The sequence below is a fragment of the Pelobates fuscus genome, chromosome 4, assembly GCF_036172605.1.
Source record: "Pelobates fuscus isolate aPelFus1 chromosome 4, aPelFus1.pri, whole genome shotgun sequence".
In the NCBI taxonomy this organism is placed as follows: Eukaryota; Metazoa; Chordata; class Amphibia; order Anura; family Pelobatidae; genus Pelobates; species Pelobates fuscus.
The window spans coordinates 230,926,520-230,954,040 of NC_086320.1; the positions used below are offsets into that span (position 1 = coordinate 230,926,520).

At 36.5% G+C, this 27,521-nt stretch overlaps 1 protein-coding gene across 3 annotated transcripts in view; it reads left to right on the forward strand.

Annotated features, from left to right (window-relative positions):
• Nucleotides 1-15,861, forward strand: part of MARCHF6 (membrane associated ring-CH-type finger 6) — a 109,677-nt gene extending 93,816 nt beyond the window's left edge. For 2 of the 3 annotated variants that reach the window (XM_063451934.1, XM_063451935.1), the window contains exons 18-26: nt 2,325-2,462; nt 6,254-6,461; nt 7,304-7,373; nt 7,481-7,677; nt 10,857-10,991; nt 12,504-12,593; nt 13,124-13,256; nt 13,377-13,512; nt 14,841-15,861. In XM_063451934.1, coding sequence (XP_063308004.1) covers nt 2,325-2,462; nt 6,254-6,461; nt 7,304-7,373; nt 7,481-7,677; nt 10,857-10,991; nt 12,504-12,593; nt 13,124-13,256; nt 13,377-13,512; nt 14,841-14,931 — 1,198 coding nt within the window. In that variant the 3' untranslated portion in view covers nt 14,932-15,861. The remainder of the gene's footprint in view (nt 1-2,324; nt 2,463-6,253; nt 6,462-7,303; nt 7,374-7,480; nt 7,678-10,856; nt 10,992-12,503; nt 12,594-13,123; nt 13,257-13,376; nt 13,513-14,840) is intronic. The other variant, XM_063451936.1, reaches the window with a different exon arrangement.
• The last annotated feature ends 11,660 nt before the right edge of the window (nt 15,862-27,521 follow it).

Sequence of the window (27,521 nt, forward strand, 5' to 3'; positions counted from 1 at the left end):
CTCTACGAGGAGATGCTGATCGGCCAGGGCTGTGTTTGGCTTGTGCTGGCTCTGCCCCTGATCTGCCTCCTTGACAGTCTCAGCCAATCCTATGGGAAAGCATTGTGTTTGGCTCAGAGAATCACTTCTGATTATGTCACCCAAGCAGGCAGATCAGAGGCAGCAGCTGCAGAATTAAATACAAGTAAGATTTTACTTTATTTAGGGAGGCAAGGGGGACTAGATCTGAACTTTCCTCATATAGATAATGATTGGTCAGGGCTGTGTTTGGCTTGTGCTGGATCTGCCCCTGATCTGCCACAATAGCTCAGAACAATACTTCTGATGAGGTCAACCAACCAAGCAGGCAGAGCCAGCAGCAGCAGACTGGAATACAAATAAGATTTTGCTATATTTTGGTAGGCCAGGTGGGCTAGATGGTGGTTTTAACACTAAAGCTTCCAGAATACATGTTTGTTGAGTTGAAGTGGTCTGGGTGCCTATCGTGTCACTTCAAGTTTAATAGGGATCCACTTTAAAAAAATAAAATACAAAAATAATAATCTGGTGCATACACTGAATATCTAATAGAGACATTCAAAAGTTGTATTATTCCATAATTTACTGTTGGACAAATTTTATTGCTTTTTTCCCTCAATGATCTGTATTTTTTTGGAATGCGTAATATCTATATATATTTTTAAGAGTAATTTTACACAGTTATACAGTAAACTAAGATGAAAGAACACTATTAAATACAACCTTTCACATCATATCTGTATTACTGATGTTGGTCAGAAAGAATGCAAAAAAGATCATTTGAATTGCAATTTTGCCACAAATTGGGAAAACATCCATCTTGACCACATAAGTGGCTGTCAGATTTATCCTTTAATGAAGAAGATATTAACCCACATATTAACTGTTCTATCCTTTTAATTGTGTGTTCCACTTTAAAGGGACACTAGTCACCAGAACAACTACAGCTTATTGAATTTGTTCTGGTGAGTAGAATCATTACCTTTTTGCTGTAAGCACTGTCTTTTCAGAGAAAATGCAGTGTTTACATTACAGCCTAGTGATAACTTCACTGGACACTCCTCAGATAGCTGTTAGAGATCCTTCCTGGGTCATGGCTGCCTAAAATGCATCCACACAGTCAGTGTCTCCTCCCTCTGCATACAGACACTGAACTTTCCTCATAGAGATTAATTGAATCAATTCATCTCTATGCGGAGATGCTGATTGGCCAGGGCTGTGTTTGAATCATGCTGGCTCTGCCCCTGATCTGCCTCCTTGTCAGTCTCCGCCAATCCTATGGGGAAGCATTGTGATCAGGCTGCTTGTTTTTCTGAGGCAAACAGCATGCAGATCTACAGCTTCAGGCTTGAATACAAGTAAGATTTTGCTTTATTTATGGAGGCATGAGGGGTCCAGGGGGGCTAGATGGGGGTGTTAACACTATAGGGTCAGGAATACATGTTGTGTTCCTGACCCTATAGTGATCATTTAAGCAGAAAATTCCACTTCTTTATTGTTCTTTCTATGTTTTAAGAAAACACTGGTTTTAGTTAGAGTAATCCATCCTATTCTGTCCTTTCCCACGCTTAAAAAAATAAATATATAAAAAAGAATCTAAAAAAAATTACCTCTGTTCCAGCAGTAAGGCCATCACCACTCAGTCTGATCCCCCTTTGCTGACTTTACACTCACTTGCATCCTGCGACATTCACTCTCGCTCTCTCTCATCAATATGAAGAATGATAATGTGTGTATATTTATAGCAATTAAGTAGATTGGATTAGCCGTATTAGACCAGTAGACAAGATGCCTAAATACCAGAGTATTGCAGTATGCAATGATACCTTTTTTGTTGGACTTAAAAATAATATTTAAAAGACAAGCTTTCGAGAGTTTCCTCTCTTCCTCAGGTCTGAAGCATTACTCAGACCTGCTTCAGACCTTAGGAAAAGAGTAAACTCTTGAAAGCTTGTCTTTGAAATACTCTGGTATTTTGGCATCCATATTATCAATTAATAAATAAATAGGATAGCATTCTAAGCTTAGTTAGAAAAAATAACTTATTTGTCAGCGTTAAAATTTTCATCTGGACCTGAAACGCTGATGAATAAAAGAATGCTATCACCTATGTATTGATTGCAATTACTCCAACTGCTGGATTTGAACACAGTGCCTAAACTACATTTGTCAGTCCATAAACAGTGCTGCTTTTTTTTAATCAAATTGCTCCCAGATAATCAGATTTATTCCAAGCGCATTCTCTTCAATCATTCTTTTTAAATTAAAGGTTTTGTTTTTTTGCTTTCTTCTTTTTTTATATTCAGTGATGCTCCAGTAAGTGAGCTGTCTTTGGAACTACTTCTGCTGCAGGTAGTCCTTCCTGCCTTATTGGAACAAGGCCATACAAGACAGTGGCTGAAAGGTTTAGTCCGAGCATGGACTGTAACAGCTGGTTACCTGCTGTGAGTAAAAACTGGTTTTATCTCTGCTACAACTTTCTCAAAATAAACCTCATTCTAGTGGGCTTTAACACTACATTACGAATGTTACAGCTTTTGTTATATTTGTTGTGTTTATTATTTGTTCATTAATTTAAATTGGATACAAAGTGAAAGGAAAGTTTGGGGCAAAAAAGGTTAATGAGGCTATATCATCAATGATCATATCACTGACTCATTTGGCTACTTATCACCTATAATAAATGTTTTAAAGGGTAAAGATAAAATGAAATGTAGAAATCCACACTGCTGGTATTCACCTCTTCCTCCATCCTGGCTCCTTGTCAGTTATTATGTACTAACTGCCATTTGCAACCAGCATAAGAAAAATATGAGAAATAGAAACTGTTTCTGTTCCTCTAAAGCAACATGTACCATGGATAGATTGAGCTGTTATGTGATGTAATTTTCAAAATCTTTAGTATAAATTTTAAAAAGATTATGTAGCATCTAGCGGACGACTTGTTACCAGAAGTTATAGATGATTTTCAGTGCTTAGTTCATTGGTGTGGCGTGAGGAGTCTTTTTTATAAAACATTGGAGTTTATTTGCTAAACTCTCAATTGCATTAAATCCAAATGGCAAAATGTTGGCTATAATAGTCAAACTGTGACTCCAGCGGAGTTGGAGAATTTCTCCATGCCTGTTATGCCTTAATTTTGCCATTTAGAGGTTTATACCCTACAACTCCGAGTTTAATAAATACACCTCCTGTGTGTCTTATTTAAGTACCGGTAGTTGTTCCATTTGTTCAGTGGAATTGTATACACCAAGCTATGCTTTCACAGAAGCACAAATAAAAGCACACTTCTGTCTCTATTAAGACTTGCTTTGAGGTATGTTTTTCTGGTGTCATATCGCGTTTTAGTAATTTCTTTTCATTTACGATATTTACGATATTTATGTATGGTGCTTTTTTAGGATGAATAAAATACATAATATCAAACAGATTAGCAATGTCTTATGCCATACCAAAACAGCCAATTATGCACAACCGGTTATATTTTTACACCGGTAACTTGTGGCTTTCTGGCACAGAACAGTATAATTTGTATATAATACAGGTATTGAAAAATATAAGATTTCTGCATTTTTAGATTTCTATATTTTGTACGGAAATAACACATAGATTGGAAACTCATTTGAGCAGGGTCCACTATATTTTGTCTTTGTCGACATTATTTTGTTGGTCAATTATTTGCTGGAACATATCCCTGTTGTAAAATGTTTACATTTTGTTGGATATGTTGCTGCTATCAGTATGATTTATAGCATCATTCTTGACATTGCACACTATCTTTATATGTGCTCTAGCTTACATGCGGAAATCCAAAGAAAGAAGTGGTCCAGGCACTCCAAAGTTCTTCATGGCAAGTTTATTTGAACAAACAGCAAACTGCAACATTTTGACCCAGACGGTCGTTGTTCCAATAAACTTGCCATGCTGAGCTTTGGAGTGCCTGGACCTTTCTTATTTCATTGGAGTTAACCATGTGGGGATTGTACAATCAACTGGTCCAGTTGCACTCACCTTTATATGGCTCAATTGATTTAGTGCAGTTCCTACAAATCTGGTTGGTACTAGATTACATGAGAGGTGTACATTTAAATAGTTAAATGGAATCTACAGTGTTTAAAATAACAACTGTGTTTATTTTGGGACTATAAGTTCATTTGTGTTGCTGTGACTCCCTTTGGTGTTTTAAAAGTTTGTTAATAAGGATTGCTTACCTCATTTCCAAAGCCTCTGTCTTTATAAGCTTAACGCCACACTCCTCCAATCAAATTTTGCTGTTGGCATTACTTCAAAATACAGGTACTAGGTGTATTTAGTTCTTCAGAGTAAAAAACACTGCTGTTTTGTAGAAACACTGCAATGTTTACATTGAAGGGTTAAAATGTAAGGACCACTGTACCCAGTCCACTTCATTAAGATGAAGTGGTCTGTTTTTTATTTTTTATAATTACTAAATGCTAACTTTTAGTTTTTATGCTATTTTGGCCACATCTGCGGAGTACCACAGTGGTTTCTTGAATTTTTTGCTTTTACTGACAAGCCTAATGCAATTTTCTGTTGCACTGCTGAAGGCAACAGAAAATTGCATTAGGCTTGTCAGTAAAAGCAAACAATTCAAGACACCACTGTGGTACTCCATAGATGTAGCCAAAATAGTAAAAAACTAAAAGTTAGCATTTAGTAATTGTAAAAAAAAAAAAAAGAGTGAGGAAAACAGAATGATGATTAGGCAGAAAGAGGCTAAGTAAGTTAAAAGAGCTTCCAAATATCTCACAGAAGAGAAAATAGCACAGTCAGTAAAAACAAGGGACAACACATTTTTTAGATACATAAATGAGAAAAGGAAAGTAAAACAAGGATTCATTAGATTAAAAACACCAGAAGAAAGGTATGTAGAAGAGGATAAAGGTCTAGCTGACTGCCTCAATGAATATTTTTGTTCGGTATTTACAGATGAAAATGAAGGAGAGGGACCTCAGTTAAGAAAAAGGATAAATTAGTTATTTATTAAACTGCAATCTTGGATTCCAATATTGTTGAATGGGTAAGGCAGTGGCTGAGTGACAGGCAACAGAGGATTGTAGTCAATGGAGTATATTCGAAGCATGGGCTTGTCACCAAGGGGGTACTTGGGGATCTGTACTTGGACCCATTCTCGTTAAAATTTTTATTGGTGATATTGCAGAAAGTCTTGATGGTAAGGTATATCTTTTTGCTGATGATACGAAGATATGCAACAGGGTTGATGTTCTAGGAGGGATAAGCCAAATGGCAAATGATTTAGGTAAAATAGAAAAATGGGCAGCGTTGTGGCAACTGACATTTAATGTGGATAAGTGCAAGATAATGCATCTTGGACGTAAAAACCCAAGGGCAGAGTACAGAATATTTGATAGTCCTAACCTCAACATCTGAGGAAAGGGATTTAGGGGTGATTATTTCTGATGACTTAAAGGGAGGCAGACAATGGTAATAGAGTGGCAGGAAATGCTAGCAGAAGGCTTGGTTGTATAGGGAGAGGTATTAGCAGTAGAAAGAGGGAAGTGCTCATGCCATTGTACAGAACACTGGTGAGACCTCACTTGGAGTATTGTATGCAGTACTGGAGACCGTATCTCCAGAAGGATATTGATACTTTAGAGAGAGTTCAGAGAAGTGCTACTAAACTGGTTCATGGATTGCAGGATAAAACTTACAAGGAAAGGCTAAAGGAACTTAACATGCATAGCTTGGAGGGAAGACGAGACAGGGGTGATATGATAGAAACATTTAAATACATAAAAGGAATCAACACAGTAAAGGAGGAGACTATATTTAAAGGAAGAAAAACAACCACAACAAGAGGACGTAGTCTTAAATTAGGGTGGCAAAGGATTAAAAACAATATCAGGAAGTATTACTTTACTGAGAGGGTAGTGGCTGCATGGAATAGCCTTCCAGCTGAAGTGGTAGAGGTTAACAAAGTGAAGGAGTTTAAGCATGCGTGGGATAGGCATAAGGCTATCCTAACTATACGATAAGGCCAGGGACTAATGAAAGTATTTTTAGAATTGGGCAGACTAGATGGGCCGAATGGTTCTCATCTGCCGTCACATTCTATGTTTCCTTAGTGGTCTTTTAATGATGTTACATCAGTTGGTATTTTCATAATGTCAGTGTACAATTTAGTTGCACGTTTGTTCGTAATTTGTAACAGAGTACATTTGTTAGTGTTTAAACAATATGCTGCCTTTAATAGGGATTTACACTCCTATCTCCTTGGAGACCAAGAAGAGAATGAGAATAACGTTAACCAGCAAGCAGCCAACAATAATCAGCATGCTCGAAACAACAATGCTGCTCCAGTAGTCGGGGAGGGCCTTCATGCAGCCCATCAAGCCATCCTGCAACAAGGAGGTCCTGTCGGTTTTCAGCCGTACCGAAGGCCCATCAAATTTCCTCTCAGGGTAAGAATTGTATAACCAACTGTGTTTTTGTTAAATTCAGATATTTTTTTCATCAAACTGTCTTCTTAACTATTTGTTGCCTTTATAACATTTGAGCTTTGACGTCAGTTTTATGAACTATGTAGGCAAGTATTCTTAATAGTTGATACTTGTTCAACCAGACATAATTAATTGTACAATAATGTGTAGTTTAGTTTACATTATCTGAAGAGGTTTCTGGATGGTGCTGATAATAGTACAATCTCACACAAGATGTTATTGTTCTAGTTTAAAAGAATAAAAATAAATATATATATATTAATGTTCTAGTTTAATATTTATAGAGTGTGTGTGTGTGTGTGTGTGTATGTATATGTATATATATATATAATTAAACTAGAACATTAACAATTATACAAGCCGGTGAGATAACTCAGTGGGGTAATGCATCATCAATAGAATCTCTTGGGGGTCGCAGGTTCAAATCTATATATTTATTTTTTAATGTCAGGGTTGACTCAGCCCTTCAACCTTCTGAGGTAGATAAAATGAGTACCATTAAATTGGGTAATAGTAACATCCCCTGGATGTTAGGCAAAAGTAACATCCCCAGGACGTACTTGGAAACCAGAGTAATCTGAATGTACCTTTCCTGGTTATACTTTGTTATACAATGCTTTGTTATTATTATATAATGATCATCAAAGCTGTGGATGATACAATTATCCACATATGCATAGAATTTGCCAGTGCATCTACCGCCTTAATATTTACAAATCTATAGAAATACACTAAATAAATTGTCTAGTCATTGAAAGCAGTAAGGAAGCTACTTGTAACATTCACATTTCTTCATTTCACAGATCTTTTTATTGATAATCTTCATGTGTATAACATTATTAATTGCAAGTCTTATCTGCCTTACATTACCAGGTAAGTTTGATATGGCTTTTTAACTCCATTGTTAGTTTATATTATATCAGTTTAACAAGTCATGTCTTCGTATTAACTGCAATTTTACTCCTATGTATCGTGTCTAGTGTTCGCAGGGCGCTGGTTAATGTCTTTTTGGACTGGAACAGCGAAGATTCATGAACTTTACACAGCTGCCTGTGGACTATATGTGTGCTGGCTCACAATACGGGCTGTAACTGTACTTGTTGCATGGATGCCACAAGGTCGTCGAGTCATTTTATTAAAAGTAAAAGAGTGGTCCCTCATGGTGAGTCCTCCAGAGGTAAAAAAAAAAAATAATTTAAACTCCAATTGAGATTATTTTTAAATTATGATAAGCATGGAATGGGAAATATTGTAACATTGTTATATTGTACTAAAAATGTTATGCTGCTGTATTCCGAGAAGCAGCTAGCTTAAAAAAAACGAAGATTCTTAAAGGACCACTATAGGCACCCAGACCACTTCAGCTCAATGAAGTGGTCTGGGTGCCAGGTCCATTTAGTGTTAACCCTGCAGCTGTAAACATAGCAGTTTCATAGAAACTGCTATGTTTACATTAGGTTAATCCAGCCTCTAGAGGCTGTTTCATTGACAGCCGTTAGAGGTGCTTTCACGCTTCTCACTGGTATTTTCACAGTGAGAAGATGCCAAAGTTCATAGGAAAGCATTGAGAAATGCTTTCCTATGGACTGATTGAATGCGCACATTTGGTGGATGATGTCGGAAGAGGGAGGAGCCCGGCACTGGAGAAAGGTAAGAGTTTAACCCCTTCCTCCCCCTTCAGCCTGGCGGGAGTGGGACCCTGAGAGTGGGGGAGGGACCCAAAGAGCCAGTAAACAAGAGCGATTACTTTTAAACTTTACTCTAATGGATAATAAAAGCTGATACCTGTTACCATCTTAATGTTAATGATTTGTGTATGTGCCATTCGTTCTAACAGGATAACAGCCCTGGATGCAAATAAAACGCCTTTTTGCTTCCTCACAAGAAAACTGCACTTAAGTTCTACGTATTAATGTAACTTACTTTAGTAAAAACATTGTTTTGCTTTTCTATACAGCCTTTAACCTAACCATGTTGTTAGTTTTTTACTGTTTTATTCTTTGGTTGTTTTTGTTACTTATCACTTTAGCGTTTAGCATTTGTTTTATCGCAAGGGGATCCACTGACAAAATAATATAGTTTTTTGTGTTTTGTAAGTGTAAAGAAATTGGCATGGCCTCTGCAGTTGAAAAATGTAAACTCTATATATCTGCAGCTTTTAATGCAAAAAAACACCTTGACATATTACGAAACGTTTGGTAATTGGACTGAAATGTTGAATGTATGCTGTTGCACAGCTGTAAAAAACAAATGACATTATCTTGTTGATTATCTTGTTTGAAGTCCTATGAGTGTGTCCTTCACTTTGGCTGAGATCATCAAACTTGATGATCTCAGTAAATCCAATGCTTTCCCATAGGAAAGGATTGAAAGGCTATTGTGCATGTGTGGCAAATAGCTGCACGACCAGTCAGCATCTCCATGGGGAGCGTTCAGCGTCTCCATGCAGACCCGATCTAATACACTGCCCCTTCCACCCAATCTAATACACTGCCCCTTAATCTGATACACTGTCCTCCTCTCTCCACTCTAATTTAATACACTGCCCTCCCCCCCCAAATTAATACACTGACCCCTCCCTCCCCTAATTGAATACACTGCCCTCCACCCAATTTAACACCCCCCCCCCCTCCCAATCCCCCCCAACCACTCTAATACCTAATACACAGCACCACTCCCTCCCCAATTTAATACACTGGCCCCCTCCCTCAAATTAATACATTGCTCCCCCTCCCAAATTGAATACACTGGCCCCCACCCTTCCCAAATGAATATACTGTCCCCTCCCCAATTTAACACACTACACAGGAAAGTCTGTCTTCCCCTACCTTAAGATGAACCTCTCGTCCGTCAGTTCCAGCCCTGCTCTTCTCTGTTCAAGCAGGCCAGACGCTCCTCTGACACTGCGGGCAGGAGAGAAGAGGATGGAGAGTGACTGTCCTACTCTGTAGACAGACAGCCACTCTGCCCTCTTGTGTCCGTGGGAGGGAAGACAAGAATCAGACCGTAAATATCTTTCCGGTCTTGCGGCTGGTTACAGCCACAGCACAAAGCAGCCCCAAGGTAAGCAGGCTGCAAATATAGTCCTTGTGGGCCGCAAGTTTGTCATGCTTGTGCTAGAGGGAGTGGGGTATAGTGACACAAAGGTTATAAGTAGGGATAACTAAGTAGGTTGCTATAAAAGTATTCACGGAGGAGTTAGTTATTTTTGACAGTTGCAGGAGAGGAGCCGCAGGGGAGTGAAAACCTGCTAACAGTTTTGATACGCTTTCCTGAAGAAATTAGGTTTCAAAGATTTTTTTTGAAGGAGTGGAGACTGAGTGAAAGTGTAAAAGAGTAGGGAAGAGAGTTCCACAGAAAAGTTGCAGCCCTGGAGAAGTCTTGAAGGCAACCATCAGAGGTGGGAGTACAGACCAAGGATAGATGTAGTATGCTTTGATGTAAATCTAGATGGGGGTATGGGTTCTATGAAGCATCACAAAATTCTGGAAGCTACAGAGTTCACAGTAAGTGCAACAACTTGAATAACCCAAAATACAAAAATATAAAACACACTTTCAACTCAACCATGCAGGATTTGGAATCTCACTTGTACAGTGCACTTCAGGCGATTTAAGAATAATTCTGAATTAGAAGTATGTCATAAGAAATAGTGGGAAATAATCCTAAAGCAACAATTGAAAGACTTGATTGACTACAAGAACTATTGAAGGCTCTGTATAGGCGTATGTGTTACTACTCTTTGTGGATAGGATTTAGGTGTGACTAGCAGCTGCACAGTCAGGATGCAGCACCATGTATACCAATGAAAATGGGGTCAACTGTTTCTCTTAGCATAGACATGTGAACTACCTATACCTGGATTTGTGTCTCTGGTTCCTGCTGTAGCTTGTAGATGTGCCAGTTAATGTGTGTCTGAAGGGGCAAGATCTGCAGCAATGTATTTGTTCGAGAGCAGGGATAGGCAACCTTTGGCACTCCCCCTAATGCTCTTACACCTAATAATGCTGGCAAAGCATCATGGGAGGAGTAGTCCAAAACAGCTGGAGTGCCGAAGGTTGCCTATGCCTGTTCTAGAGCATCATCATTTTAATTAGCTGCTCCAGTTGTGGTCCTCATGCTTCATGACCCAACATTTGCCACAGGTCACAGCAGAGAACAGTCACAGGGTGAAAGCTGTTTGAGTTCAGATTAAGATTGTTGTTCATGCTCCATGGGCATTTAGAACATCATCTCTAAGTACAGAAGTCCCCACACTTTTGTCACATTTTTTTTTTCTCCTCCTATATTTTTTAAAAATGTAATTAAAAATGCTCTATACTTTGTTGCTAAGGCATATTTTCTATTTTGTAATAGATAATGAAAACCCTGATTGTTGCCCTTCTGCTAGCTGGTGTTGTACCACTTCTGCTTGGATTATTATTTGAATTGGTAATTGTTGCACCTCTTCGGGTTCCTCTTGACCAAACACCCTTGTTTTACCCTTGGCAGGTAAGTAGAAGAGGTCTGACCATTTCTTGAATCTACCTTCTTGCTTACTTGCATCAAAGAAACACTCCAAGCACATGTGTGCTGTGGTGGTTATGGGGTCAAGAGTGTCTTGGTACACCACCCCTCCCCTCTTGTAAGTAGCAAAACCAATTAGAACTGTTTGTCTTATTACTGCTTTGGACCAAATGTAAAAATTCAAACTGTTCTAAAACGGTTTGTATACGAATAATGGGGCATTCTTAGTACCACAACCACTACAGTGCAATGTATTGGTTATGATGTGTAGTGTTCCTTTAAGATTAGTTTCTTATAAGGTAATTAAAGAGCAGTGGACAAATATTAACTTCATAAACTGATAATAAACCTATTACAGGGCATGCCCTCTGTTTAGTATTCTAAACTTCGATTTACAAAATTGTTGGAACATTTTTGTACTCCCTATTAGGGTCAGGCCCTTACAAGTTGGATCATCCCGTTTAAGAGACCTTATTTTCTCTTTTCTCATTTTAAACTTTGATTTACTTGTTAAGTGCATTTAAACTGCAAACTTTGTTGTACTTTTCGAATATCTAATTGTTAAATTACTACTGCAATAAACTTTTTCATGTATAAAATTAGGTTTCATAGACTGAAGAGTAGCGCTGTGCTCCTTGTTGTAACTAAAGTGCATTTAGATATAAACAGATTTGGTTAAGTAATATCTAACTATGTTTATTGAGTAAATGTTGAAACCCTAGCTTGAGATTGAAATTAAAGGTAACACTATAGGGTCAGAAATACAAACATGTGTAACTGACCCTATGTTAAAATCACCATTTAGGTGACTTGCCCCCCTCCCCACCCTTAGCCCCTTTAAAAGATAAACTTACCTTATTTCTAGCGCTGTGCTGAATTGGCCCCACCCCCGATCCCCCTTCTTGCTGACGTCAGAATTAAATTATTTCAGCCAATCGGGAAAGCTTTGGATTGGCTGAAATCGTCAAGGAGGTGGGGCGATGGAGTGGCCAAATGCTGGCTGAGCCATTCTGCATCTCATCATAGAGATGCATTGAATCAATGCATCTCTATGAGGAAAGTTCAGCGTCTCTATGAGGTGTTGAGACGCTGAACAGCAATGCTGCACACTGTGCAGCACTGCCCCAGGAAGCACCTCCAGTGGTCACTCCACTGAAGGTAGCACTAGGTGGCAATGTAAACGCTGCCTTTTCTTTTAAAATGCCTGCAGGGAATGATACTCTCCAGAACTACATTAAGCTGTAGTTCTGATGACTATAGTGTCCCTTTAATGTTGGAAGCCACCTTCACCATTTATCTTTTAAACTATATGTTAAGTGTAATCTTTAACAACTGACTGGGCTTGTAAAGCTTGTCAAGTGAGTTGGATAGCCAGTGATTACATGATGCCTGATTTTAGTATCCTTCAACTAGTTACTGTTTGTTTTGTTTAAGTTTAATGTATTTTCAAATGATCAAATACAGGTCTATTTCATAAGTCTTTTTGTATTTGTGCAGGATTGGGCTCTTGGAGTTTTACATGCCAAAATTATTGCTGCGATTACCCTAATGGGTCCTCAGTGGTGGCTGAAAACTGTAATTGAACAGGTAACAATATTAATCACCTTTATTTAACAAATATGTGCTTGTGAGGCTGATAAAATTAAAAGTAGCGATCCATACTGCTGCATTTACCTCGGTCCTGGAACTAAGCGCTTCTATCTTAGCTTACAATTGTCCTAAGCTATGTCCTTTGCACTTGTCACTCAACATAAATAGAGAGCTAGCAAGAAAGAAACTGTTTCTCTCCCTTCATTGCATTGTGCACCCTGCATTTGCCAGTATTTAAGTGAATTGTTATATCTAATAACAAATATTTGATGTATTTTGAAAAGTAGGTGATTTTCATTGGTTTATTTAATGGTATAATTTATAATAAAGTAATAGTTTCTATTTAACTACTTGTTTACATTCTGAAACCTTAAACACCCACATACAGTTTAACTAAAAAAAAAGCGAAATGGCTACAAATATGCTAAATAGCATATTTAAACAATGTTGCATGTTATAGAGGGTACACCTTTTTTAGTTTCAGTATTAAATCATTTTAGCTAAATGTTTATATTTATTTCTTTTAGGTTTATGCAAATGGAATACGTAATATAGATCTTCATTTTATAATTCGTAAACTAGCAGCTCCTGTGATCTCTGTTCTTTTATTATCACTGTGTATACCATACATAATTGCGGCTGGCATTGTACCATATATTGGTAAGTATTTTCCTACATTATCATTTTTAGGTTATCAGGTTTTAGCTGCAATATTACTTTTTCATTGCTCATGTCCCTTTTCAGTTAATTTTAGTTTTCTAATTTGTGCTTAAACTACAGGAGTCACCCCTGAAATGCAGAACCTTGTGCAGCGTCGCATTTATCCTTTTCTACTAATGGTGGTCATTTTGATGGGAATACTCTCCTTCCAGATACGCCAGTTTAAGCGCCTTTATGAACATATAAAGAATGATAAGTGAGTGAATATTTTAGATTCTTTTTAAGAGGATGTTAAATAAGAACCTGGAAAGTTAATGCTAAATGTATAGTAATCATTTTTTTACAGTATGTGATTATGATATTATTTCCTTATGTCCTTTTTTTTTTTTTTTTTTTTTTAAAGAGCACCATTTTTTATTTTTTTTAAAACGCATCACTGGAATAGAAGCTGACTGGGATCGAATCCAAGTGAATTGATGTAATACTGCAAGCACCATAACCACTTCCGCATTCTGCAGTGGTTATGTTCCAGAAGTGCACTATCCACCCATTGGAAGTCAAATTGTTTAAGAATGGCTGAGAGCGATTTTAATTAACAAGTCGTTGCGAGCCAGTCAGCTGGCACTCTCAGCTGATGAGTTAGCCGTGCACTACAGGGCCTAGTTTATAAAAATTTACGGGAAGATCCTAAACAATTTTTTGGGCTTTGCAGTAGCAGTAGTGGGAAGAGGCACCTGGCAGAGAACTGGTAATGAGTCAAAATCTTTTGACTATTTAACCCATTTACACTGTTAGGGCATTCTATGCTGTTCCCATTATAATAGGCTTTAAAGCCGTTAGGGTGGCATAGAACTCCCTAACTGCTTTTAGCCCCAGCAACCTCCTACTACTCACCTCCGCCGCCGCAATCCTCTTCTGACGGCGGCATTGAAAACCCAGACAGTCTTCCCTCGGCAACTTAGGCCCCAGTGGGCCATGTGATCGCTCTGAAAGAGCATCCCCTGAGCATCCTCTGAAAATAAACTAGGGCTTATTTTCGGAGGGAAAAAAGATATATGCACAATAGGGAATAATTTACTTTGAGATTCAATAAGCACCTTGTAAAAATACTCCAGTAGAGTGCAAGGTGTAAGGCAAGAAACCAGAAAATTAGACTTCAGTCCATCAAGTAATAAAATCCATGTTTAGTATAGATAGAAGAGAAAAAAAGTAATATGAGGAATAAAAGCTTACAGAATTCCTATAAAACATTTGTATTCACTTACATATAAGCTTGAAAAGCAGCATATTCCATTGAAACAATCACTATATACTTTTCAACTTGTTGTTCTTACTTGACAAGTATGCACAATCAACATGTATACTAAATGCTATTAATATTTGTGATACTGCAAAAGTGCCCCCCAGTTTATCCAGAAATCCATAGATTAGTCTTAAAATGTTTGCAATAATAAAGTTTAATTCTATATTGTATGTATGTAAAGGGTGCAAATTGTTAGTTATTTCTGAAGCGGCGGTCTATAGCGACACTTTTACTTCCCAAATATTTGCCTGAAATCATTTTTTTTTTATTTTTTTATTTAGGTACCTTGTTGGGCAACGACTTGTGAATTATGAGCGCAAATCCGGCAAATCAAGCACATCGTCACACCCTCCTCAAACAACACCGGAATAAACTATATTACTCCTGGTTTGCAACTTGCCCTTTACCATCGACCATTATTTTTCTCTTTCTTAGCCTACAGTTCAGTCCTCTCTTTGGGCAGTTCACAGGCAATGTCTGTTATATTGCTACATCTCCAGCATTCTGACAGAGAGCAAAGTCAACTTAAGAATGATTAGTACTCTTTGAATTTTTGAAAATGCTGGCATGAGGCCAGAAGGCAAATGGAAAAACACCTACTGCTATGTCCTATGGAATATCTTAATTGTAAATCTAAAAACAAATGTATATTAATTTATTAAATCTAGTTGTCACTTTATTATTTTTATTTTTTTCTTCTATGGACATTTTCTGTTCACATGGAACAAGTGTACTGTGAAAGCATTGGCACAAACAAATGACGGCTCCCTGTTCAAAGTTCATTTGGTCTAGAATTATATCCTCTCGGTGTGGTCATGAGGCTGTTGCGAGGACATGCCTGCTTGCACAAATGTCACAGTGGCAATCTTATGAAAGAAACGTGAACAATATATTTTCTTTCGTATGACACCAAAGTTTCTTTTTAATGCTTTGATTTATATGTTGTACAGTATAATGTGGGTTAGTTAGTAAAGCAAATCAAACTAGCCAATTAATACATTGAAGTCTCTTTTGGTTAGTACTGAGGAATGTGTTGGACATCTTCAAACTATTGTTCCGTTCGCAAGGTGTAATGACATAGCAGTTCTAAAACGGCTCTTACCATCAATACAACTTTTTTTTTTAACAACAATTTTTTTTTCTTATAAAAGTTATGTAACAAAGCAATTTGGATTTAAAATGTAAGGAAAAACATTCAGGTATTTGTCTATTTAAAGACAAGTGGAGTTAGTATGCAGCTTTGTGTTGATTCATGTTGATTGTCATCTTTCATTAAACCATTTTGCATTTTCTTTTATCAAACTGTAAAGAATTTGAGGTTTGTACAATCAATTTTGTGATTTGTATAAAGATAAATATTAAGGCAAAAAATTAATAATGTAAGTGCAACTTATGATTAGAAGTCATATTTATAGACTTCCGTAACCATAACCAGCTATGGGATATTTAAGAAAAATAACTTTTTTTTTCTTTTCTTTTTTTTTTCTCATTAATTCTCATCTCAGAAATGTGTTCTATTGCTTGCACTATTGAAGTGTCTTATTTAGTGTTTATTGCGAAGTGGTAAAATACAAGGCACTGTGTAGAACCTTTTCAAAAAAATCATCTAGAGGAATGTTTTAAGAAAAAATAAAATCTCACTTTCAGACACCTAAATGGGTTCTGTATAAAGAGCAACTAACAGGCAAGGTTTTAAAAGGGAAGTCATCACTAGGAAAACCAAAGGAATGTTCCTTTCGATTTCTCAACCTTTAGAACTTTAGCCCATCACAGCGTTTTATCAGTTAGCCTATATCATTATTCTTCATAACTTCACTAGTAAAACTGATTAGCTGCATTTTGCAAATGCAAATCTGTTCAGAAGGAAACATTAGGGTTTATTTAATAAAAAATATTTGTAGTGAATAAAGGCCAAAATGGCTTTTTAAAAAAAATTCTCAAACTCTGCTACTTTTCCAACGTGCATATTGTGGCATAAAGTTTTTTGTTTTTTTCTCTCTCTCTCTTCTTTGCTCTCTCTACTTCAAAAATGTACAGTACAGAATATTTAGCAAAAGCCCAGAGAAGAAAAAGTGGAAAGGCAATGCCTATATTTAGAAACTGACTATCTTTGGTAGATAATCTCTGTGGCCTCTGTGATGTCCCTTACATTTAGTTGGACACCTGCTATGCAGGGTGCATTGTTTGGAGATTTTTTTTTTTTTTTTGTAATGCCAATTTATTCACTGAACAGGATTTGCATGGAAAGCAACTTTTGTTGTGTAATTACTTAACTAAGTTTGCACCATTCAACTATATTAAACTGAACTCTATGTTTCTAAGCCTTGTATTTGAAAACTCAAAAAAAAAATTGTATTTAAAAACTGTAAAAAGACAAACAAAACAAAACAGTTTTTAAATTTGTCTAAAGAAATGCAGTTTTTTGTGCACTTAAATTTTGGTACAAAATCTGATTTCATATTCACCGATGTGTAATCAAGGGAAAAAAAAATCATTCTCTCTCCTGACCTGAACGAGAACGGCCCAGGTAAGAGGATGTTTGGGGTTTATATAGGTTAAAGATAGTTTCAAATTCCTCCCACAAATACAGGCCTATGGTCTGAAAACTTGTGGTTGTAAACCTAATAGTAATATGCGTGATTCGTGTTAATGCACGTTAGTTAGTTAGTCTGCATGTGCTGTAATCAACGTACGGGTAGGCCTGTAATAAAGAGGGCAAAAAGTATCAAAGGAAAATACACTTTATTGCGGCAAATTTAAAGAGCCAAACTTATAAAAGCTTTCCTCATTTTTTTTTTCCTCTGGATGAGGCATATATAGATTGTAGTGAGGATTTCCATCTCCCCAATCTCTTGAGAATATGCACTGGGGTGTCGGTGCTGGAAGCTGCCCATATTCTAAATGAATGACCGGAGAATGATGCCGGGTTGAAACCTAATCTCAGGAGTAGGTTTCTAATGTAAAAGATGAATTTAGCAATAATAAGTAGGACTCCTTGGAGTGATGATAGTGTGTAACATGATCAAGTGTGGATAGGTAGGAGTCAAGTATTTTAACCGGCACCACTTGTTCTTAGTGGGATAAAGCGGGATAGCGGATGGATGATTAATTTGGTTAGTCTTAGAGGTTTGTAGAGAAAGTATATAGTGGTCATGGTGTTTATTGATATCTGATATTTTAAGGCTTGAAATTGTCTTTTTCTCTTGCTAATGTAAACTCTAGGGGGTCTCAGGAAACTGTAGAATGCTATATAAATGTCAGTTTTAATTACTTGGTTGGTATTCTTGTCAAACGGTCGAGTGTCCAGTAAATCAGAGAGGGCTTGGAGTATAGGAACATGGATCAGTAATCTGGACGAAGTAGGGAGTCTATATGTTTTATTAATACCCCTTCGTATTCTTTTAATGCGACGTGCGATTGGGATAAGTGGCAAGTATGTGATATTGAATCCCTGTGAGATAAAGTTTGGTTGTGTGCTAAATTAAGGTGAAGGTGGCAAAATTAAGAAAAGGCAACCATGGATTCTATGTAGAAATTCTCCCAAATGTGTAGCTTTCCATGGCAAACCTTTGAAATACTGTTAAAGCCCTATCATAAGCCATCTTTGTGTTTAACGTGATAGTTACTGGGTGTGAGACAGAAGACTGGCTAGTCTATCACAAGGTCTTGGAATAGTGAGTTCTGGACGGGAGCCTGTCTGCTGTGGGATGAAGTTGGAAGAACACCTGAAATTGAGATTGTGACAGGGTGTCATCCAATTTGTTATCAACACCTGGGATATGTTTACAAAATAAGTAAAATTGTGAACGACCTTCAAGCCAAGTCAATCTTCGGACGAACTTCATAATGGTTGTTGATGATTTTGAATGCTGCCACGTTATCACAGATACATCTAAAGGCCTTCCCTGTCCAAAGATGCCCCCATGTGTGAGCAGCTTCCATTATGGAGTTAATTTCAAACCGGGCATAGGTCTCCTTGAAGGCCGTCAAGGAGGGGGTCTCAGCAGGCCAAGGGTCTCTGAACCAAAGATTCTCAAGTACTGCGTCAAACCCTGAATGGGCTGCTGTGTCGGTCATGATAAAGGGTTATACGTGAGAAAGGTGGAATTAACATAAAAATACCATTCCAAGATCTGGGAAAATGGTGCCACATACATAAATCCGCTCTGGCCGGGGGTTTGAGGAGAACCATCGGGCAAGCAGGGCAGGAGACATAGAAGCCTAGAAATGAACGCCCCATCCTGCAGGATGATTCGCATAGCAAATTTGAATGACCCCAGTAAAATCTGAAGATATCTACAAGTACACGAACCAACCCACAGGAATTGGTCCATCTTTGCACTGATGCGTTCCAGCTTCTTATCAAGAGAGGCTTGCCTGAAATGCCACCATGTCCGAGGTGATACCCAGAAACACCAATCTGGTAGTGGGGCTTAAAGTCTTGTCAGGTGAAATAGGGATACCTAAAGTGGAAAAAAGAATTGTGCTGGTGAAAATATTTTGAGGTGTCTGTGAACCTGTTTCCACAAGTAGAAAGTTATTGAGATAGTAAATCACCGTGGCACATCGATCGACATATCGAACAATTTCAGGCTGCTCCTGGAACCAAAAACTTAACACCGTGAATATGCCACAGGGACGAGTGGATCAGAAGCAGATTTAATGCATTAGAGATGTCTGTTTTGTTTACCCACATGCAAAATGGCCTGTATGGCGTTATCCACCGTGACGTAGTGGAGGGAGAATTCTTCGGCAGGGATAAGTGAATTTACGATCAGGGTATGTGAAGAATGAGGAGCCGAAAGATCCAATATAAGCCATTTTTATTTGACAATTTTGATCGAAACACCAATGGGGTTCGTGCGCCATGACTGAAAAGGTGGATGGGTGAAAGGGCCTAACAAAAAAAACAAAGACCCCTAGATGGAGATCCTTGTCCAGTAGAGTATCCACTGCTGAGCGATCGGAGTAGTCTAACAATAGGTTGGGAAAAAGGAAAGGTGTATCCCGCGCCTAGTATATTATATGTGCAAAAAATACATACATATATTCTCAAATACATCCGGAAGGAACCGAACCTCAGAATAAAAACAGAGAATAAAACACAATAGTGCAATACAGTAATAAAAATGTTGTTATGGTGGTGAGTACAGCTATATATATATATATAATCCACTCACATTTATATGAGCTATAACAGAGCTCAGCTGTGCAGCGCTTGGACAGTACAATCCCCGTCTTGGGATATGTTGTTGTAGTATATGCAGGTGCTTCCAAAGTGCAATATGCGTGGTATATGCAGAAAAAAGGAAAAAATAGCAGCCAATGGTGAAGTAAGTCCCAATAATGGTGTAAATAATGGATAGTATTGTACTTACAATTGCTAGAGCATGTAACCTGCTCTAGTGTGGTCAGCTTAGGTGGTATAATCCCCACCAAGGATATACCGGATCCAGGAGGTAAAAGAATGAATATAAAAAGTAACTTTAAAAGTATACTTTAATATTAATACAATATAAACAAAAACCATAAAAGGTATAAAAAGTAATGTCCCACTTAACGCGTTTCGCCTCACAGGGCTTCTTCAGAAGTGTGGTGCAACCTCCTCTCAGATCCGTTTTTATATGGTGGTAGATTGGTGGATTTTTGTCCGGTGTGTTTCTTCTTCCTAGTTCCGGGTGCCGGTGGAACGCATACAGCGCACCGGAAATGACGCGGCACTCGCGTCGTGCCGGAAATGACGTGGTGCTCGCGTATAGCTGAAGACCGGCATTAGCTGATACTATTGCGCTGGAACGCACGTAACGCCCATGATTCGGCGTGCGTTGCGTTCCAAAAGCGCTCATTAGGGGCCAGCTTTGCAAGACAGAAAGTATGGAGAGGGGGCATATGTTCTCTCTCCATACTAGTCGTAGTACTGCGGCGGCCATCTTGGTTGAGGGCATAGAATATAAAAAAATATGAGAAACAGTATTAGTCATTGATGGCACTTATTTAGCCTCCATATTACAAATATGTTGATAAAATATAATACAAAAATGATCCAAAATAATATATATATACACAATAAAGTATTAATGTGAAACAAACATCCAGTTACTTATATATGCTTACTGAAAGCAGGGGGGTAGGAAGTTTTAAAGAACAGTGGTAATTAACAAAGAGTACATATGTGAACAGAACTTAGGATTGCAATAATAAAAGAGATAAATATATAAACACATAAGCTAAGAAATATTAAAAACCTATATAGAATCTATTAAAAGACAAAAATAATCTAAAAAATAATGGTTAGAATAATATATATGGAAGAAAAAAGTATTAAAACAATGTAGGAGGATTTATAGGAAGTTGTATAGATCAAAGTCAGCGTTTAACCCATTAGGGTGTAGGGTATCTAACTGGTATACCCACTGCATCTCTGTTTGACCGATCTTTTTAACAACATCCCCTCCTCTCCAATGATTCTTAACTATTGCAATCCCAATAAAAGAAAGGTATTTTGGATCATTGTTGTGCATACAGAAGTGGGCTGGTATTGAATGGTTTTTTTAAACCCTTTTCCACATTCCTGCAATGCTCAGCTATCCTGGTTTTGAGTGATCTTCTAGTCCTGCCTACATACTGGAGGCCGCATGGGCACTCTAATAGATATATTACATTTTTACTATTGCACGTAATAACTTCTTTGATATTATATATTTTACCAGTATTGTTTGACTTAAATTTAGTGATGGTTCTATTTGTGGTTTTTGTTTTTTTACATGCCATGCAGCAGCTACATTTATAAAAAACCCTTTTATCCATAAAATTATTGATTTTATTTGGGCTAGTCTTGGTAAAATTCTTCGTTAGATGCATTTTAAGATTTGGTGCCCCTCTGAAAATTATTTTGGGTTTATCAGGAAATATTTTTTTTAAAATATCATCTTCTTTCAATAGGTGCCAGTGCTTTGTTAGAATTTTCTTCAATTGTTTATTCTTATTATTGTAATCCAAGACAATTGGTAAAGTAAAGTCTGGATTACTTTGATTCACTTGGGCCTTTTTTGTTTAATGTATAAGCTGGTTCCTATTTATGATAGCTGTCTCATTTATTGTTGACTCAATCTTATTAGCATTATATCCTTTTTGTATGAAGCTTTCTTTTATTGTGTTGGCTTGTTTAAAAAACATGGATGTATCAGAGCAATTTCTTTTAAGACGCATGATTTGACTTTTCGGTATGCTTTCTAGCCATATTTTGTTATGGCAACTATCTGTACTTATATAGTTGTTTACGTTAACATCTTTAAAGTGTGTTTTTGTTTGTATCTTATTGTTTTCAACATAAATATTTAGATCCAAATAAGTCACCATAGTGTTGCTAAAATCCGCAGTTAAAACAATACCCTCTTCATTATTGTTTAAAAAAAAAAGAGATAAAATCCTTAGCAGTGCTCATAGACCCACTCCAAACAAACAGGAGGTCGTCTATGTACCAAGAATAGGATACCAGGTTCTCCACCCAGCCATGCCCTCTCCAGACAGACTGGTCTTCCCATTCTGCCATATATAAGTTGGCATAGCTGGGTGCGAACCTGGTACCCATAGCTGTGCCGGTCTTTTGTAAATAAAAACTATCTTTAAACCAAAAATAATTATGTTTTAAAATTAGATCTATGCCTTCAATTATAAAATTAATTTGTTCTTGAGGTATTGAGTTATCTCGTTCTAAAATGGATCGAATGGCTTTGCATCCCTTGTCGTGTTTAATGATAGTATATAATGACTGTACATCACAAGTGATAAGTATATAATTTTCCTTCCAGACGATAGTTTCCAGTTTTTTTAAAAGGTCTATTGTATCTTTTAAATATGATTTTGTTTGTCTGACAAATGGTTGCAACATTATATCAATATATTCGGATAAGTTTGAGAGAAGAGATCCAATACCTGACACGATAGGTCGTCCGGGGGGGTTACTCAGATTCTTATGGATCTTAGGGAGAAAGTATATTACTGGGGTTTTTGGGAATTTTATATTTATATAATTATATTCTTTTACACTTAAAATTCCTATACCTTTATCCAAATATACCTTAAATTCAGATTTAATGTCTTCTATTGGATCTTTATGCAGTTTGACATATGTGTCACAGTCGTTTAGTTGCCTCAGAGCTTCTTTTTCGTATTTTTCTTTGGATTGGATAACCAAACCCCCGCCTTTATCGGCGGGTTTAATCACTATGGTGGTATCATTATATAGATCTTTGAGTATTTTCATTTCCTTGTTGTTCATATTTGGTCTGTTATTGATTTTTTTCGTGTCTAATGTTTTTAAGTCCTTACATACTTTCTTTTCAAATATATCTAAAGCACTTGATTTAAAATATGCAGGATAAAAAGTGGATTTACTTTTAAGTTCGCTGTTTCTATATTCTTTTGTGTTGGTGTTACTTGTATTGGCACCTTAATTGGTGTCAGAGTTATCTTTAATAGTATAAAAACGTTTTAAAGTGGCGTTCCTTACAAATTTGTTTATATCTATATATGCAAGGAACGAATTGTATGACTTGGTTGGAGCAAACTTAAGACCACGTTTTAAAATGTTTATCTCAGTAGTGTTTAAAATTTTGTCAGAAGTTTCATTTTTTTAGAAATCCCTTCCAACAGAGAGAGACAAACCCATCGTCTGAACATCACACCAATAAAAAGCCGCAAGAGAGAATTAGAGGAAGGAGATCAGGGAGAAGACAGCAAAAAAGGAAGGCTAGAAAGCTTTTAGATCAGAAATCACAGAACACACCTACAGGCATTTTTAATTTATCTGACAAAATTTTAAAACACTACTGAGATAAACATTTTAAAACGTGGTCTTAAGTTTGCTCCAACCAAGTCATACAATTCGTTCCTTGCATATATAGATATAAACAAATTTGTAAGGAACGCCACTTTAAAACATTTTTATACTATTAAAGATAACTCTGACACCAATTTAGGTGCCAATACAAGTAACACCAACACAAAAGAATATAGAAACAGCGAACTTAAAAGTAAATCCACTTTTTATCCTGCACATTTTAAATCAAGTGCTTTAGATATATTTGAAAAGAAAGTATGTAAGGACTTAAAAACATTAGACACGAAAAAAATCAATAACAGACCAAATATGAACAACAAGGAAATGAAAATACTCAAAGATCTATATAATGATACCACCATAGTGATTAAACCCGCCGATAAAGGTTATCCAATCCAAAGAAAAATACGAAAAAGAAGCTCTGAGGCAACTAAACGACTGTGACACATATGTCAAACTACATAAAGATCCAATAGCAGACATTAAATCTGAATTTAAGGTATATTTGGATAAAGGTAAAGACATAGGAATTTTAAGTGTAAAAGAATATAATTATATAAATATAAAATTCCCAAAAACCCCAGTAATATACTTTCTCCCTAAGATCCATAAGAATCTGAGTAACCCCCCCGGACGACCTATCGTGTCAGGTATTGGATCTCTTCTCTCAAACTTATCCGAATATATTGATATAATGTTGCAACCATTTGTCAGACAAACAAAATCATATTTAAAAGATACGATAGTTTCCAGTTTTTTTAAAAGGTCTATCGTCTGGAAGGAAAATTATATACTTATCACTTGTGATGTACAGTCATTATATACTATCATTAAACACGACAAGGGATGCAAAGCCATTCGATCCATTTTAGAATGAGAACTCAATAACTCAATACCTCAAGAACAAATTAATTTTATAATTGAAGGCATAGATCTAATTTTAAAACATCATTATTTTTGGTTTAAATTTAGTTTTTATTTACAAAAGACCGGCACAACTATGGGTACCAGGTTCGCACCCAGCTATGCCAACTTATATATGGCAGAATGGGAAGACCAGTCTGTCTGGAGAGGGCATGGCTGGGTGGAGAACCTGGTATCCTATTCTCGGTACATAGACGACCTCCTGTTTGTTTGGAGTGGGTCTATGAGCACTGCTAAGGATTTTATCTCTTTTTTTAAACAATAATGAAGAGGGTATTGTTTTAACTGCGGATTTTAGCAACACTATGGTGACTTATTTGGATCTAAATATTTATGTTGAAAACAATAAGATACAAACAAAAACACACTTTAACCCCTTCAGGACGGAGTCAATAGTACACGTTCTGATCTAAACAAAACGTAAACAAAAACTGGAATTTGCGCTATATGTCTGTTCAACCGTAATTCACCTCTTTCATTTTAAATGCACCCACACTTATTATATATCATTTTGTTCAGGAGAAACAGGGCTTTCATTTCATATAACATATTTATATATGAAACAATTTATTATAAATAAAATTAAAAAAAACTGAGAATTTTTTTTTTAAATTTGTAGTTCCGCCTCACATTTTAGCTGTAAATGTCATAATACTGTTAGGTTTTACTGCAACAAAATGCACATATTTGTAATCAGCGATATCTCACGAGTACAACAGTACCCCCCATTAACAGGTTTTATGGTGTTTTGGAAAGTTACAGGGTCAAATATAGAACGTTCCATTTTCAAATTGAAATTTGCCAGATTAGTAATGTTAGCTTTGAGACGGTGTGGTAGCCCAGGAATGAGAATTACCCCCATAATGGCATACCATTTGAAAAAGTAGACAACCCAAGGTATTGAACGTGGGGTATGTTTAGTCTTTTTTAGTAGCCACTTAGTCACAAACACTGGCCAAAGTTAGCGTTCATATTTGTTTTTGTGTGAAAAAAGCAAAAAACTAATATTTGGCCAGTGTTTGTGACTAAGTGGCTACTAAAAATGACTGGACAAACCCCATTTGCAATACCCTGGGTTGTCTACTTTTGCAAATGGTATGCCATCATGGGGGTAATTCTTATTCCTGGGCTACCATACGGTCTCAAAGGCAACATAACTAATCTGGCAAATTTCAATGTCAAAAAAATGAAATGCAAGCCTTATATGTGACTCTCTAACTTTCCAAAACACCATAAAACCTGTACATGGGGGGTACTGTTATTCTCGGGAGATTTCACTAAACACAAATATTAGTGTTTTAAAACAGTAAAACATATTACAACAATAATATAGTCCATAAAAGTGCCGTTTGTTGTATATATGCATTTATAGGTATATAAATTCTACGTGTATACTAATGTAATCTTTTATGTAATTATATGTATTTATCTCTATATATATATATTTGCGGTTATTTGTATTTTATATATAGATAGATATATATAGAATGTCATTCTAAGTGTATTCTGTTTCCAATATATATATATTAATAACAAAATGCATTTAGAATGAAATTACATATGAATATATAATTTATTTTAAATTTTGTTTCAATATTTTATTTATTTATTTAATTATTTTATTTATTTATTATTGTAATTATACGTATATATATATAATATATGTATATATCTATTATATATATATAATATATATACATATTATATATATGTAACGTCATTCTAAGTGTATTTTAATACTAATATATATACTAATATTAAAATACATAACGTATGACGTTACATATATATAATATGTATATATATATATTATATATATATAAATACTTTTATTTTATTTTAACATGTGTATTTAATTTTGTTTTATACTTTCCTACCAGCAGGGGGACTGTCTGATATTTTAGACAGTCCCCCTGCTGGCAGATCCATAGCCAGCTATAGGGGGCCATGTGATCGCTCTTTGAGAGCGATCACATGGCCCTCGGGGGCCTCATTTGCCGGAGGGGGGCTGCCTGGGCTCTCAGGCAGCCCCCCAGAAGAGGATCGCGGCGGAGGTGAGTACACCTCTGCTCCTGGGGCTGCAAGCCATTACGGCGTTCTATGCCGCCGCAACGGCTTTAAAGCCCTTTAAAGCCGCGACGGCATAGAACGCCGTAACGGCGTTAAGGGGTTAAAGATGTTAACGTAAACAACTATATAAGTACAGATAGTTGCCATAACAAAATATGGCTAGAAAGCATACCGAAAAGTCAAATCATGCGTCTTAAAAGAAATTGCTCTGATACATCCATGTTTTTTAAACAAGCCAACACAATAAAAGAAAGCTTCATACAAAAAGGGTATAATGCTAATAAGATTGAGTCAACAATAAATGAGACAGCTATCATAAATAGGAACAAGCTTATACATAAAACAAAAAAGGCCCAAGTGAATCAAAGTAATCCAGACTTTACTTTACCAATTGTCTTGGATTACAATAATAAGAATAAACAATTGAAGAAAATTCTAACAAAGCACTGGCACCTATTGAAAGAAGATATTTTAAAAAAAATATTTCCTGATAAACCCAAAATAATTTTCAGAGGGGCACCAAATCTTAAAATGCATCTAACGAAGAATTTTACCAAGACTAGCCCAAATAAAATCAATAATATTATGGATAAAAGGGGTTTTTATAAATGTAACTGCTGCATGGCATGTAAAAAAACAAAAACCACAAATAGAACCATCACTAAATTTAAGTCAAACAATACTGGTAAAATATATAATATCAAAGAAGTTATTACGTGCAATAGTAAAAATGTAATATATCTATTAGAGTGCCCATGCGGCCTCCAGTATGTAGGCAGGACTAGAAGATCACTCAAAACCAGGATAGCTGAGCATTGCAGGAATGTGGAAAAGGGTTTAAAAAAACCATTCAATACCAGCCCACTTCTGTATGCACAACAATGATCCAAAATACCTTTCTTTTATTGGGATTGCAATAGTTAAGAATCATTGGAGAGGAGGGGATGTTGTTAAAAAGATCGGTCAAACAGAGATGCAGTGGGTATACCAGTTAGATACCCTACACCCTAATGGGTTAAACGCTGACTTTGATCTATACAACTTCCTATAAATCCTCCTACATTGTTTTAATACTTTTTTCTTCCATATATATTATTCTAACCATTATTTTTTAGATTATTTTTGT